General features: G+C 41.2%; 1 protein-coding gene across 1 annotated transcript; it reads left to right on the top strand.

Moving 5' to 3' along the window:
* Positions 1-4,184: 4,184 nt before the first annotated feature.
* LOC128309294 (uncharacterized) lies at positions 4,185-9,500 on the top strand (the record flags this gene model as incomplete). Its single annotated transcript, XM_053045651.1, has 2 exons — positions 4,185-7,299; positions 8,899-9,500. Coding segments are annotated over exons 1-2 (3,717 nt in total), but the record flags the coding sequence as incomplete, so codon positions are not given.
* Between the last annotated feature and the right edge of the window lie 5,092 nt (positions 9,501-14,592).

Below are 14,592 nucleotides of genomic sequence, written 5' to 3'. Positions count from 1 at the left end.
AAAGTTAGTTGAAATAGACAGTTTTTGCATGAAAACTCATTCCTGGTGGAACTTCATAGCAAAGTACAAAGTTCGTTTTGGATGGACAAAGTTAGTTGAAATAGACAGTTTTTGCATAAAAACTCATTCCTGGTGGAACTTCATAGCAAAGTACAAAGTTCGTTTTGGATGGATCAATTTAGTTGAAATAGACAGTTTTTGTATGAAAACTCATTCCTGGTGGAACTTCATAGCAAAGTACAAAGTTCGTTTTGGATGGACAAAATTAGTTGAAATAGACAGTTTTTGCATGACAACTCATTCCTGGTGGAACTTCATAGCAAAGTACAAAGTTCGTTTTGGATGGACGAATTAAGTTGAAATAGACAGTTTTTGTATGAAAACTCATTCCTGGTGGAACTTCATAGCAAAGTACAAAGTTCGTTTTGGATAGACAAAGTTAGTTGAAATAGACAGTTTTTGCATAAAAACTCATTCCTGGTGGAACTTCATAGCAAAGTACAAAGTTCGTTTTGGATGGATCAATTTAGTTGAAATAGACAGTTTTTGCATAAAAACTCATTCCTGGTGGAACTTCATAGCAAAGTACAAAGTTCGTTTTGGATGGACGAATTAAGTTGAAATAGACAGTTTTTGTATGAAAACTCATTCCTGGTGGAACTTCATAGCAAAGTACAAAGTTCGTTTTGGATGGACAAAGTTAGTTGAAATAGACAGTTTTTGCATGAAAACTCATTCCTGGTGGAACTTCATAGCAAAGTACAAAGTTCGTTTTGGATGGACGAATTAAGTTGAAATAGACAGTTTTTGCATAAAAACTCATTCCTGGTGGAACTTCATAGCAAAGTACAAAGTTCGTTTTGGATGGACGAATTAAGTTGAAATAGACAGTTTTTGTATGAAAACTCATTCCTGGTGGAACTTCATAGCAAAGTACAAAGTTCGTTTTGGATAGACAAAGTTAGTTGAAATAGACAGTTTTTGCATAAAAACTCATTCCTGGTGGAACTTCATAGCAAAGTACAAAGTTCGTTTTGGATGGATCAATTTAGTTGAAATAGACAGTTTTTGTATGAAAACTCATTCCTGGTGGAACTTCATAGCAAAGTACAAAGTTCGTTTTGGATGGACAAAGTTAGTTGAAATAGACAGTTTTTGCATGAAAACTCATTCCTGGTGGAACTTCATAGCAAAGTACAAAGTTCGTTTTGGATGGACGAATTAAGTTGAAATAGACAGTTTTTGTATGAAAACTCATTCCTGGTGGAACTTCATAGCAAAGTACAAAGTTCGTTTTGGATGGATCAATTTAGTTGAAATAGACAGTTTTTGCATGAAAACTCATTCCTGGTGGAACTTCATAGCAAAGTACAAAGTTCGTTTTGGATAGACAAAGTTAGTTGAAATAGACAGTTTTTGCATAAAAACTCATTCCTGGTGGAACTTCATAGCAAAGTACAAAGTTCGTTTTGGATGGATCAATTTAGTTGAAATAGACAGTTTTTGTATGAAAACTCATTCCTGGTGGAACTTCATAGCAAAGTACAAAGTTCGTTTTGGATGGATCAATTTAGTTGAAATAGACAGTTTTTGTATGAAAACTCATTCCTGGTGGAACTTCATAGCAAAGTACAAAGTTCGTTTTAGATGGACAAAGTTAGTTGAAATAGACAGTTTTTGCATAAAAACTCATTCCTGGTGGAACTTCATAGCAAAGTACAAAGTTCGTTTTGGATGGACGAATTAAGTTGAAATAGACAGTTTTTGTATAAAAACTCATTCCTGGTGGAACTTCATAGCAAAGTACAAAGTTCGTTTTGGATGGATCAATTTAGTTGAAATAGACAGTTTTTGCATGAAAACTCATTCCTGGTGGAACTTCATAGCAAAGTACAAAGTTCGTTTTGGATGGACAAAGTCAGTTGAAATAGACAGTTTTTGCATAAAAACTCATTCCTGGTGGAACTTCATAGCAAAGTACAAAGTTCGAATCAGATGGACGAATTAAGTTGAAATAGACAGTTTTTGCATGAAAACTCATTCCTGGTGGAACTTCATAGCAAAGTACAAAGTTCGTTTTAGATGGACAAAGTTAGTTGAAATAGACAGTTTTTGCATAAAAACTCATTCCTGGTGGAACTTCATAGCAAAGTACAAAGTTCGTTTTGGATGGATCAATTTAGTTGAAATAGACAGTTTTTGTATGAAAACTCATTCCTGGTAGAACTTCATAGCAAAGTACAAAGTTCGTTTTAGATGGACAAAGTTAGTTGAAATAGACAGTTTTTGCATGAAAACTCATTCCTGGTGGAACTTCATAGCAAAGTACAAAGTTCGTTTTGGATGGACAAAGTTAGTTGAAATAGACAGTTTTTGCATAAAAACTCATTCCTGGTGGAACTTCATAGCAAAGTACAAAGTTCGTTTTGGATGGATCAATTTAGTTGAAATAGACAGTTTTTGTATGAAAACTCATTCCTGGTGGAACTTCATAGCAAAGTACAAAGTTCGTTTTGGATGGACAAAGTTAGTTGAAATAGACAGTTTTTGCATGAAAACTCATTCCTGGTGGAACTTCATAGCAAAGTACAAAGTTCGTTTTGGATGGACGAATTAAGTTGAAATAGACAGTTTTTGTATGAAAACTCATTCCTGGTGGAACTTCATAGCAAAGTACAAAGTTCGAATCAGATGGACGAATTAAGTTGAAATAGACAGTTTTTGCATGAAAACTCATTCCTGGTGGAACTTCATAGCAAAGTACAAAGTTCGTTTTAGATGGACAAAGTTAGTTGAAATAGACAGTTTTTGCATAAAAACTCATTCCTGGTGGAACTTCATAGCAAAGTACAAAGTTCGTTTTGGATGGACGAATTAAGTTGAAATAGACAGTTTTTGTATGAAAACTCATTCCTGGTGGAACTTCATAGCAAAGTACAAAGTTCGTTTTGGATGGACAAAGTTAGTTGAAATAGACAGTTTTTGCATAAAAACTCATTCCTGGTGGAACTTCATAGCAAAGTACAAAGTTCGTTTTGGATGGACAAAGTTAGTTGAAATAGACAGTTTTTGCATGAAAACTCATTCCTGGTGGAACTTCATAGCAAAGTACAAAGTTCGTTTTGGATGGACAAAGTTAGTTGAAATAGACAGTTTTTGCATGAAAACTCATTCCTGGTGGAACTTCATAGCAAAGTACAAAGTTCGTTTTGGATGGCCAAAGTTAGTTGAAATAGATAGTTTTTGCATAAAAACTCATTCCTGGTGGAACTTCATAGCAAAGTACAAAGTTCGTTTTGGATGGACGAATTAAGTTGAAATAGACAGTTTTTGCATGAAAACTCATTCCTGGTGGAACTTCATAGCAAAGTACAAAGTTCGTTTTGGATGGACGAATTAAGTTGAAATAGACAGTTTTTGTATGAAAACTCATTCCTGGTGGAACTTCATAGCAAAGTACAAAGTTCGAATCAGATGGACGAATTAAGTTGAAATAGACAGTTTTTGCATGAAAACTCATTCCTGGTGGAACTTCATAGCAAAGTACAAAGTTCGTTTTAGATGGACAAAGTTAGTTGAAATAGACAGTGTTGACAAACATCAACGTCGATGACAGCCGGTTTGACAGAAAGCGCGGGCGTGAGTGAATCTAGCCCTGAGTGGAGAAAGTCCGGCGCGCTCACTCACACACGAAGGAAAAGGGATGACCTGTTGGCAAAGGCGATGACCGGAGGACACGCGTGCAATCAGGCGAACTGGGCCCCAGTAACAAGCCAACCGCGCTAAAGAACACGCTTGATTTTTTAATCCGTCCCTGTGAGCCTACGATTAAGGTATTAAATAAACGTATTAAGAAAAGTGAATTTTCTCGTGTCGCGTGTTTGTTGCCCTGTTGCGTTCGCAACATTTTAAATTCGAAATTTAAAAAATCAAGCTCGTATTATACAAGCTAATTATCCAGTTCGAAAGACTGCCTGTGTCCTCGCGAGAGAAACTTAGGTGCTGTGAATACGTGTGAAAATCAGTTCCACTCTTGAGGAAAATCGGAAGAGCTTGCTTTTCACTACCACGGTGTCAGAGTTCAATAGTTACCGCGTTGCAAGTCATTGTAAGATTCCTGAGGAAATTCGGAACATTTACTAATCGCGGAACGCTCGTGATCGGACTGAAAGTAGGATTGAACAATGGAGAACCAAAAGCCGTGCGTAATCTGTAAGGCAGTAAAGGAAGATAAGATGGTCGCGTGCGACGCTTGCGAAGATTGGTTTCATCTTCAGTGTATCAAAGAGGATGAAACAATTTATGATCGCGAGTGGATGTGCGATAACTGCAGACCAAACCCGATCGAGCAGAACGTTGTGTCAACCCCGGCCGTTGAAGGCCAACCCGATTCGATGAAGGAGATAAGCCGAATGTTCGAGGGGATTAAGGCGTGTATGGAAAAGTGTACCGCCCCGTTTGGCAGTTTACCGATCGAGGAACCATGCGCTTCCTGTGACCGAGCATTAGGAGGCGAAACGGCGAAATGTAGTGAGTGTGCCCGAAAACATCATGTAGCGTGCGTCGACGAAGGCGAAGCTGCGCTAGGAAGAGGATGGAAGTGTTCCAGGTGTAAGTCTCAGGCGGCCAGTACAATGCTTTCCAGCACGCTTGCTACCATCATGGAGAGACTGTCTTCCATGGAACGCAAAATGGAGACGAACCGAAATGGAGCCGACCCACAGGGTGCAATCGGGTTCATGCATCCGTGTTCTACCGCATTCGACCACACGAATTTCACCGAGGGCGAAATAACGCGCAGCCAGGCTTCAGCAAGAAAGGTCGTAAGCGGAAAGCTGCCCATATTTTCCGGCGATCCCGATGAATGGGATGTGTTTTGTGCATCGTTTGAGGAATCAACACGGTTGTGCGGATATAGCGATGGCGAAAATATGCAACGTCTGCGAGAAGCGCTGAAGGGCCATGCACTGAAAGCTGTAAAGCGTCGCCTCTATTACGGGGATAACCTCTCGGAAGTTCTAGAGACGTTGAGGTCGATGTATGGACGTCCAGAACTCGTTATTGCCACACTACGAGACAAGAAACGACAAGCTCCGTTACCTAAAATGGAAAAATTAGAGACGTTAGTTGAGTACGGCCTGGAAGTAGAGGAAATCTGCGCAACAGTGAGGAAAAGCGGTGTGGAGAATACGTACGATGGGCCTCTGCTTGAGGAGCTAGTAGCGCGTCTCCCACCAGTACTGCGCCTCAACTGGGGTATGCACTGTGATGCCCTCCCGAGTGTCACTCTAGCACAGTTTGCGCGATGGATGACGAAGGTTAGAAATGGTGCGTTACGGGTAAGCCCAAGACCAGCCGCTCGCGACGAAAAGCAATCTCCTAAACACGTCAACGTCCACTCACCAAGCCATACAACCACTCAGCCTCGCCAGAAAGTCTTATCGACTGTAAGACAAGCTGAATCGAGCAAAACCGAGCTAAGAAAATGTGCGTGTGACGACGAGTGCAGTCGCCTGACTGAATGTGATGTGTTCCTGAGGATGAGTGCCGAGAACCGTTGGAAATACGTGAACGATCATCACGTGTGCAAATGTTGCTTAAGACGACATCAAAACCAGTGCCGGCTTCAACAACCCTGTGGAAAGGCTGGATGTTCCCAGAGACACCACACGCTACTTCATAATTATCAAACCAAGGAACATCCTGGCAAGTACGAAAGCACTAATTCTCATTCCGTAGGAACTCATCGCGAAGTATTGCTGCGATATATTCCAATCACCCTACGCGCCCATAAACGAGAAGTAAATGTGATCGCGTTACTGGATGAAGGCTCGTCTGTTAGCCTGATGGAACACACTCTAGCCCAGGAGCTTGGTCTTAGCGGTAATCCGAAACCTCTCTGCCTCAGTTGGACCGGGGGCCAGCACCGCGATGAACCGGAGTCGGTTGAAGTCAGCATCAACATCTCGGGCATTCGAGGCCATGATCGCCATTATAGGGTACCGGCCATCCGCACGGTTCGTAGACTAGGACTACCCACACAAAGCCTCGATATGGACCAATTCGGCGCAAAATACGTACATCTATCCTCCCTGCCGATTCCATCATTCAGCGCTGCAGCCCCTCGGATACTACTAGGTATGGATAATTATCATTTAACCCGTCCCCTTAAAACCGTAGAAGGACTTATCGACGAACCGGTCGCAACAAAAACGCGTCTTGGATGGGTGGTATCAGGCCTATGCAGCAGCAGTGGACGTTATCCCGTTGTACGCGAAACAATATCGTCACATCGTGCCCAACTATGCGAGTGCCGAGACATCGAGATAAGAATAGATAATGCCCTGAAGGGAAGCTTTGCTTTAGAAGCCCCGCGAGGGGTGGTCAATGACGTTATCCGGTCCAAAGAGGATGAACGAGCTTTGGAACTTTTGGCTAAGCATACGAATTTAGTGGAGGGTAGATACTCTACGGGGCTACTATGGCGATATAACGATACCGTACTCCCAAAAAACCGAAGCTTAGCGCTGAAACGAATGGACTGTCTCGAGCGAAAAATGAGCAAAGATCAAAAGCTCAGAGACGTCATGAATGCAAAGATGAGAGAGTACGTAGAGAAAGGCTACATCCGCCACTTAACCGTTGAAGAGAAGCTATCAAACCATCCACGGGTGTGGTATTTACCTATATTCCCTGTGTTCAATCCGAACAAGCCTAATAAAGTTCGAATTGTGTGGGACGCCGCTGCAATCTTTCGCGGACACTCATTGAACTCCGCCTTATCTACAGGACCAGATTTCCTCGCGCCGCTTTCAAGTGTTTTACAACGCTTTCGGGAGCGAAGAATAGCGGTGGCAGCGGACATATCCGAAATGTACCACCAGGTCCGCATAAATGAACAAGACCTGCAAAGTCAACGTTTTCTTTGGAAGTGGAACCCCGAGCAAGCTGAACCGGACGAGTACGTCATGCTTAGGATGACGTTCGGAGCCTCATGCTCGCCAAGCTGTGCCCAGTACGTGAAGAACCTTAATGCGGATCGATTTGGTGAGCAATACCCCGAGGCAGTGAAATGCATCAAAGAGGACCATTACGTCGATGATATGCTGGCAAGCGTTGAAGAGGTAACCGAGGCCATCAAATTAACGGAAGATGTGACGTTCATTCACTCTCAGGGCGGGTTTCCCCTTCATAATTGGATGTCCAACTCAGTGGAAGTTCTCCAAGCCGTCGACAGTAGCGAACACCAACAAAAGGACCTAACCTTGGAGCCCAGCTCAACACCAAATAAGGTCCTAGGTATGTGGTGGGACTCGCGGAGCGACACCTTCTGCTTCAAAACTCCGTCATCGCTCGATAGCTTTCTAGACGGCAAAGCAGTACCAACAAAGCGCCAACTATTAAGTTTGCTTATGTCGATTTACGACCCATTGGGATTGATCGCCGGATTTTTGTTCTACCTCAAAATCATTCTGCAAGAAGTATGGCGAGCAGGTATAGGATGGGATCAAGAGATCCCTTCGGTACAGTATGAAAAGTGGCTGAGTTGGACGAAATGTTTATCGGTGCTCGAGAGCATTTCCATTCCACGATGTTATCGGCGACAAATCGAATTGTACGAAAATAATCTACAGCTTCATATCTTTGTAGATGCGGGGATTGACGGATTCGCTGCAGTCGCTTACTTCCGTTACGAACAAAACGGGAACATCGAAGTCATCCTCGTAGGTGGGAAAACAAGGGTAGCACCTCTTAAGTATATGTCAGTTCCAAGACTAGAGCTACAAGCAGCAGTGTTGGGTACTCGCCTAGCACAGGCGATAAAGAAAGCCCATCGACAGAAGGTGCACCGTACCTTTTTCTGGACAGACTCTAAGGATGTAATCTGCTGGCTGCGGTCGGATCACCGAAGATACAGCACATTCGTGGCCCATCGTGTAGGCGAGATTTTAGAGGAGACTGATGTAAGGGAGTGGCGCTGGATATCAACGCATTTCAACGTGGCCGATGAAGCAACTAAATGGTCCAAGCTCAGCGCACATCTAACGGCAAGCCAGTGGTTTACAGGTCCACAGTTCTTATCGTCTGCAGAAATAAGTTGGACTTACGAATCATCCCCGACGTCAACCACCGAAGAGGAGCAACGGAAGATCATCAACACTCATGTGTCTACCTGTGCGATAATTGATTTCGATCGTTTTTCGAGGTGGAAGCGGTTGCTAAGATCAGTCGGGTACATGTGGCGATTTCTCAACAACGCCCGACAACCGTTGAACCGTCAGACAGGTCCCTTAACTGCTCGAGAAATGCAACTAGCCGAACGGACTATCATCAGAGAGGTGCAAAGGTGTACGTATCCCGAAGAATATCGCTTGTTGATGGATCAAACCACTGCCACCAGCCACAGAAGGGCATTGTCTCGCAACAGCCGACTGATAAAACGTAGTCCTTATATGGATACTGATGGAATACTACGCGTCAAAGGCAGAATCGATGCCTGCAGTCATGCGTGCTACGATACTAAGAGACCGATCATCCTACCAAAAGATGGCAAAGTCACCGATCTCATTGTAGACGATTATCACCGTAGGTATAGGCATCAAAATCACCAGACGGTTATCAACGAAGTACGACAAAGATTTGATGTCCCCGCGTTAAGAACAGCATGCCATAGAGTGAGAACCAATTGCCAGTTCTGTAGACTGCGTAAAGCTGCTGTATGCGAGCCCATGATGGGAGATTTACCCGTGGCGAGATTATCGCCGTTTTCACGCCCGTTTAGCTACACCGGAATCGACTACTTTGGACCGTTCATTGTGGCTGATGGACGGAAGACGCAAAAACGATGGGGGGTACTGTTTACCTGTCTAACGGTGCGCGCTATCCATATTGAAACAGTTCCGTCGTTGTCGACCAGTGCGTGCATACTAGCGGTGAGGAATTTCATAGCTCGTCGTGGAACGCCGGTGGAAATCTACTCGGATCGAGGAACAAATTTTGTCGGAGCGAGCCGCGAACTTCGAGAGGCCCTAAAAGAAGTAGACATGGATGAGATGATCGAGACGATGAACTTACCGAACACTCAATGGGTCTTCAATCCGCCAGCCGCACCACACTTTGGGGGAGCGTGGGAGCGATTAATCCGGACGGTCAAGCAGACTTTACACAACATCCGATTCACGCGACACCCAACGGACGCGGTACTCAGCAGTTGGCTGATCGAAGTCGAGCATATAGTGAACGCTCGTCCGTTGACGGATGTGCCAATTGATAGTGAGGAGGATGAACCAATAACCCCAAATCACTTGCTTTTAGGTTCATCAGCTGGAGTAAAGCCGTTTGTGACTATAGACGACTCGCCGGACACGCTGCGCAACAATTGGAAAACGTCACAAATCTACGCGAATATATTTTGGCGAAAATGGGTGGCAGCCTACCTTCCTACCCTGACCCGAAGGACAAAGTGGTATCAGCCCCGTGAACCGCTCAAGGAAGGAGACGTAGTCTTGATTGTGGATGAAACTCTCCCGCGCGGCTGTTGGCCAAAAGGGCGAGTAATACGCGCAATACAATCGAAGGACGGTGCGGTTCGTCGAGTACACGTGCGTCTAGCGAACGGAACGACGTGCGAACGACCGGCGGTTAAGATAGCAGCTATTGACATCGACAGACAGGGAAGTGCTTTGACAAGTCAAAACACTGGGGGCCAGTGTTGACAAACATCAACGTCGATGACAGCCGGTTTGACAGAAAGCGCGGGCGTGAGTGAATCTAGCCCTGAGTGGAGAAAGTCCGGCGCGCTCACTCACACACGAAGGAAAAGGGATGACCTGTTGGCAAAGGCGATGACCGGAGGACACGCGTGCAATCAGGCGAACTGGGCCCCAGTAACAAGCCAACCGCGCTAAAGAACACGCTTGATTTTTTAATCCGTCCCTGTGAGCCTACGATTAAGGTATTAAATAAACGTATTAAGAAAAGTGAATTTTCTCGTGTCGCGTGTTTGTTGCCCTGTTGCGTTCGCAACAGACAGTTTTTTGCATAAAAACTCATTCCTGGTGGAACTTCATAGCAAAGTACAAAGTTCGTTTTGGATGGACAAAGTTAGTTGAAATAGACAGTTCTTGCATGAAAACTCATTCCTGGTGGAACTTCATAGCAAAGAACAAAGTTCGTTTTGGATAGACAAAGTTAGTTGAAATAGACAGTTTTTGCATGAAAACTCATTCCTGGTGGAACTTCATAGCAAAGTACAAAGTTCGTTTTGGATGGATCAATTTAGTTGAAATAGACAGTTTTTGCATGAAAACTCATTCCTGGTGGAACTTCATAGCAAAGTACAAAGTTCGTTTTGGATGGACAAAGTTAGTTGAAATAGACAGTTTTTGCATGAAAACTCATTCCTGGTGGAACTTCATAGCAAAGTACAAAGTTCGTTTTGGATGGATCAATTTAGTTGAAATAGACAGTTTTTGCATGAAAACTCATTCCTGGTGGAACTTCATAGCAAAGTACAAAGTTCGTTTTCGATGGACAAAATTAGTTGAAATAGACAGTTTTTGCATGAAAACTCATTCCTGGTGGAACTTCATAGCAAAGTACAAAGTTCGTTTTTGGATGGACAAAGTTAGTTGAAATAGACAGTTTTTGCATAAAAACTCATTCCTGGTGGAACTTCATAGCAAAGTACAAAGTTCGTTTTGGATGGACGAATTAAGTTGAAATAGACAGTTTTTGCATGAAAACTCATTCCTGGTGGAACTTCATAGCAAAGTACAAAGTTCGTTTTGGATGGACGAATTAAGTTGAAATAGACAGTTTTTGTATGAAAACTCATTCCTGGTGGAACTTCATAGCAAAGTACAAAGTTCGAATCAGATGGACGAATTAAGTTGAAATAGACAGTTTTTGCATGAAAACTCATTCCTGGTGGAACTTCATAGCAAAGTACAAAGTTCGTTTTAGATGGACAAAGTTAGTTGAAATAGACAGTTTTTGCATAAAAACTCATTCCTGGTGGAACTTCATAGCAAAGTACAAAGTTCGTTTTGGATGGACGAATTAAGTTGAAATAGACAGTTTTTGTATGAAAACTCATTCCTGGTGGAACTTCATAGCAAAGTACAAAGTTCGTTTTGGATAGACAAAGTTAGTTGAAATAGACAGTTTTTGCATGAAAACTCATTCCTGGTGGAACTTCATAGCAAAGTACAAAGTTCGTTTTGGATGGATCAATTTAGTTGAAATAGACAGTTTTTGTATGAAAACTCATTCCTGGTGGAACTTCATAGCAAAGTACAAAGTTCGTTTTGGATGGATCAATTTAGTTGAAATAGACAGTTTTTGTATGAAAACTCATTCCTGGTGGAACTTCATAGCAAAGTACAAAGTTCGTTTTGGATGGACAAAGTTAGTTGAAATAGACAGTTTTTGCATGAAAACTCATTCCTGGTGGAACTTCATAGCAAAGTACAAAGTTCGTTTTGGATGGACGAATTAAGTTGAAATAGACAGTTTTTGTATGAAAACTCATTCCTGGTGGAACTTCATAGCAAAGTACAAAGTTCGAATCAGATGGACGAATTAAGTTGAAATAGACAGTTTTTGCATGAAAACTCATTCCTGGTGGAACTTCATAGCAAAGTACAAAGTTCGTTTTGGATGGACAAAGTTAGTTGAAATAGACAGTTTTTGCATGAAAACTCATTCCTGGTGGAACTTTATAGCAAAGTACAAAGTTCGTTTTAGATGGACAAAGTTAGTTGAAATAGACAGTTTTTGCATGAAAACTCATTCCTGGTAGAACTTCATAGCAAAGTACAAAGTTCGTATCGGATGGACGAATTAAGTTGAAATAGACAGTTTTTGCATGAAAACTCATTCCTGGTGGAACTTCATAGCAAAGTACAAAGTTCGTTTTGGATGGACAAAATTAGTTGAAATAGACAGTTTTTGCATGACAACTCATTCCTGGTGGAACTTCATAGCAAAGTACAAAGTTCGTTTTGGATGGACAAAGTTAGTTGAAATAGACAGTTTTTGCATGAAAACTCATTCCTGGTAGAACTTCATAGCAAAGTACAAAGTTCGTATCGGATGGACGAATTAAGTTGAAATAGACAGTTTTTGCATGAAAACTCATTCCTGGTGGAACTTCATAGCAAAGTACAAAGTTCGTTTTGGATGGACAAAATTAGTTGAAATAGACAGTTTTTGCATGACAACTCATTCCTGGTGGAACTTCATAGCAAAGTACAAAGTTCGTTTTGGATGGACAAAGTTAGTTGAAATAGACAGTTTTTGTATGAAAACTCATTCCTGGTGGAACTTCATAGCAAAGTACAAAGTTTGAATCGGATGGACGAATTAAGTTGAAATAGACAGTTTTTGCATGAAAACTCATTCCTGGTAGAACTTCATAGCAAAGTACAAAGTTCGTATCGGATGGACGAATTAAGTTGAAATAGACAGTTTTTGTATGAAAACTCATTCCTGGTGGAACTTCATAGCAAAGTACAAAGTTCGAATCAGATGGACGAATTAAGTTGAAATAGACAGTTTTTGCATAAAAACTCATTCCTGGTGGAACTTCATAGCAAAGTACAAAGTTCGTTTTGGATGGATCAATTTAGTTGAAATAGACAGTTTTTGTATGAAAACTCATTCCTGGTGGAACTTCATAGCAAAGTACAAAGTTCGTTTTGGATGGACAAAATTAGTTGAAATAGACAGTTTTTGCATGACAACTCATTCCTGGTGGAACTTCATAGCAAAGTACAAAGTTCGTTTTGGATGGACGAATTAAGTTGAAATAGACAGTTTTTGTATGAAAACTCATTCCTGGTGGAACTTCATAGCAAAGTACAAAGTTCGAATCAGATGGACGAATTAAGTTGAAATAGACAGTTTTTGCATAAAAACTCATTCCTGGTGGAACTTCATAGCAAAGTACAAAGTTCGTTTTGGATGGATCAATTTAGTTGAAATAGACAGTTTTTGTATGAAAACTCATTCCTGGTGGAACTTCATAGCAAAGTACAAAGTTCGTTTTGGATGGACAAAATTAGTTGAAATAGACAGTTTTTGCATGACAACTCATTCCTGGTGGAACTTCATAGCAAAGTACAAAGTTCGTTTTGGATGGACAAAGTTAGTTGAAATAGACAGTTTTTGCATGAAAACTCATTCCTGGTGGAACTTCATAGCAAAGTACAAAGTTCGTTTTAGATGGACAAAGTTAGTTGAAATAGACAGTTTTTGCATGAAAACTCATTCCTGGTAGAACTTCATAGCAAAGTACAAAGTTCGTATCGGATGGACGAATTAAGTTGAAATAGACAGTTTTTGTATGAAAACTCATTCCTGGTGGAACTTCATAGCAAAGTACAAAGTTCGAATCAGATGGACGAATTAAGTTGAAATAGACAGTTTTTGCATAAAAACTCATTCCTGGTGGAACTTCATAGCAAAGTACAAAGTTCGTTTTGGATGGATCAATTTAGTTGAAATAGACAGTTTTTGTATGAAAACTCATTCCTGGTGGAACTTCATAGCAAAGTACAAAGTTCGTTTTGGATGGACAAAATTAGTTGAAATAGACAGTTTTTGCATGAAAACTCATTCCTGGTGGAACTTCATAGCAAAGTACAAAGTTCGTTTTGGATGGACGAATTAAGTTGAAATAGACAGTTTTTGTATGAAAACTCATTCCTGGTGGAACTTCATAGCAAAGTACAAAGTTCGAATCAGATGGACGAATTAAGTTGATATAGACAGTTTTTGCATGAAAACTCATTCCTGGTGGAACTTCATAGCAAAGTACAAAGTTCGTTTTAGATGGACAAAGTTAGTTGAAATAGACAGTTTTTGCATAAAAACTCATTCCTGGTGGAACTTCATAGCAAAGTACAAAGTTCGTTTTGGATGGACGAATTAAGTTGAAATAGACAGTTTTTGTATGAAAACTCATTCCTGGTGGAACTTCATAGCAAAGTACAAAGTTCGTTTTGGATGGACAAAGTTAGTTGAAATAGACAGTTTTTGCATGAAAACTCATTCCTGGTGGAACTTCATAGCAAAGTACAAAGTTCGTTTTGGATGGACGAATTAAGTTGAAATAGACAGTTTTTGTATGAAAACTCATTCCTGGTGGAACTTCATAGCAAAGTACAAAGTTCGAATCAGATGGACGAATTAAGTTGAAATAGACAGTTTTTGCATGAAAACTCATTCCTGGTGGAACTTCATAGCAAAGTACAAAGTTCGTTTTAGATGGACAAAGTTAGTTGAAATAGACAGTTTTTGCATAAAAACTCATTCCTGGTGGAACTTCATAGCAAAGTACAAAGTTCGTTTTGGATGGACGAATTAAGTTGAAATAGACAGTTTTTGTATGAAAACTCATTCCTGGTGGAACTTCATAGCAAAGTACAAAGTTCGTTTTGGATAGACAAAGTTAGTTGAAATAGACAGTTTTTGCATAAAAACTCATTCCTGGTGGAACTTCATAGCAAAGTACAAAGTTCGTTTTGGATGGACGAATTAAGTTGAAATAGACAGTTTTTGTATGAAAACTCATTCCTGGTGGAACTT

Source organism: Anopheles moucheti, unplaced genomic scaffold, assembly GCF_943734755.1.
Source record: "Anopheles moucheti unplaced genomic scaffold, idAnoMoucSN_F20_07 putative_Y_33, whole genome shotgun sequence".
NCBI classification, from domain to species: Eukaryota; Metazoa; Arthropoda; class Insecta; order Diptera; family Culicidae; genus Anopheles; species Anopheles moucheti.
The sequence above is the reverse complement of the archived record's forward strand: the minus strand, read 5'-3'. Positions and strand labels throughout refer to the sequence as shown.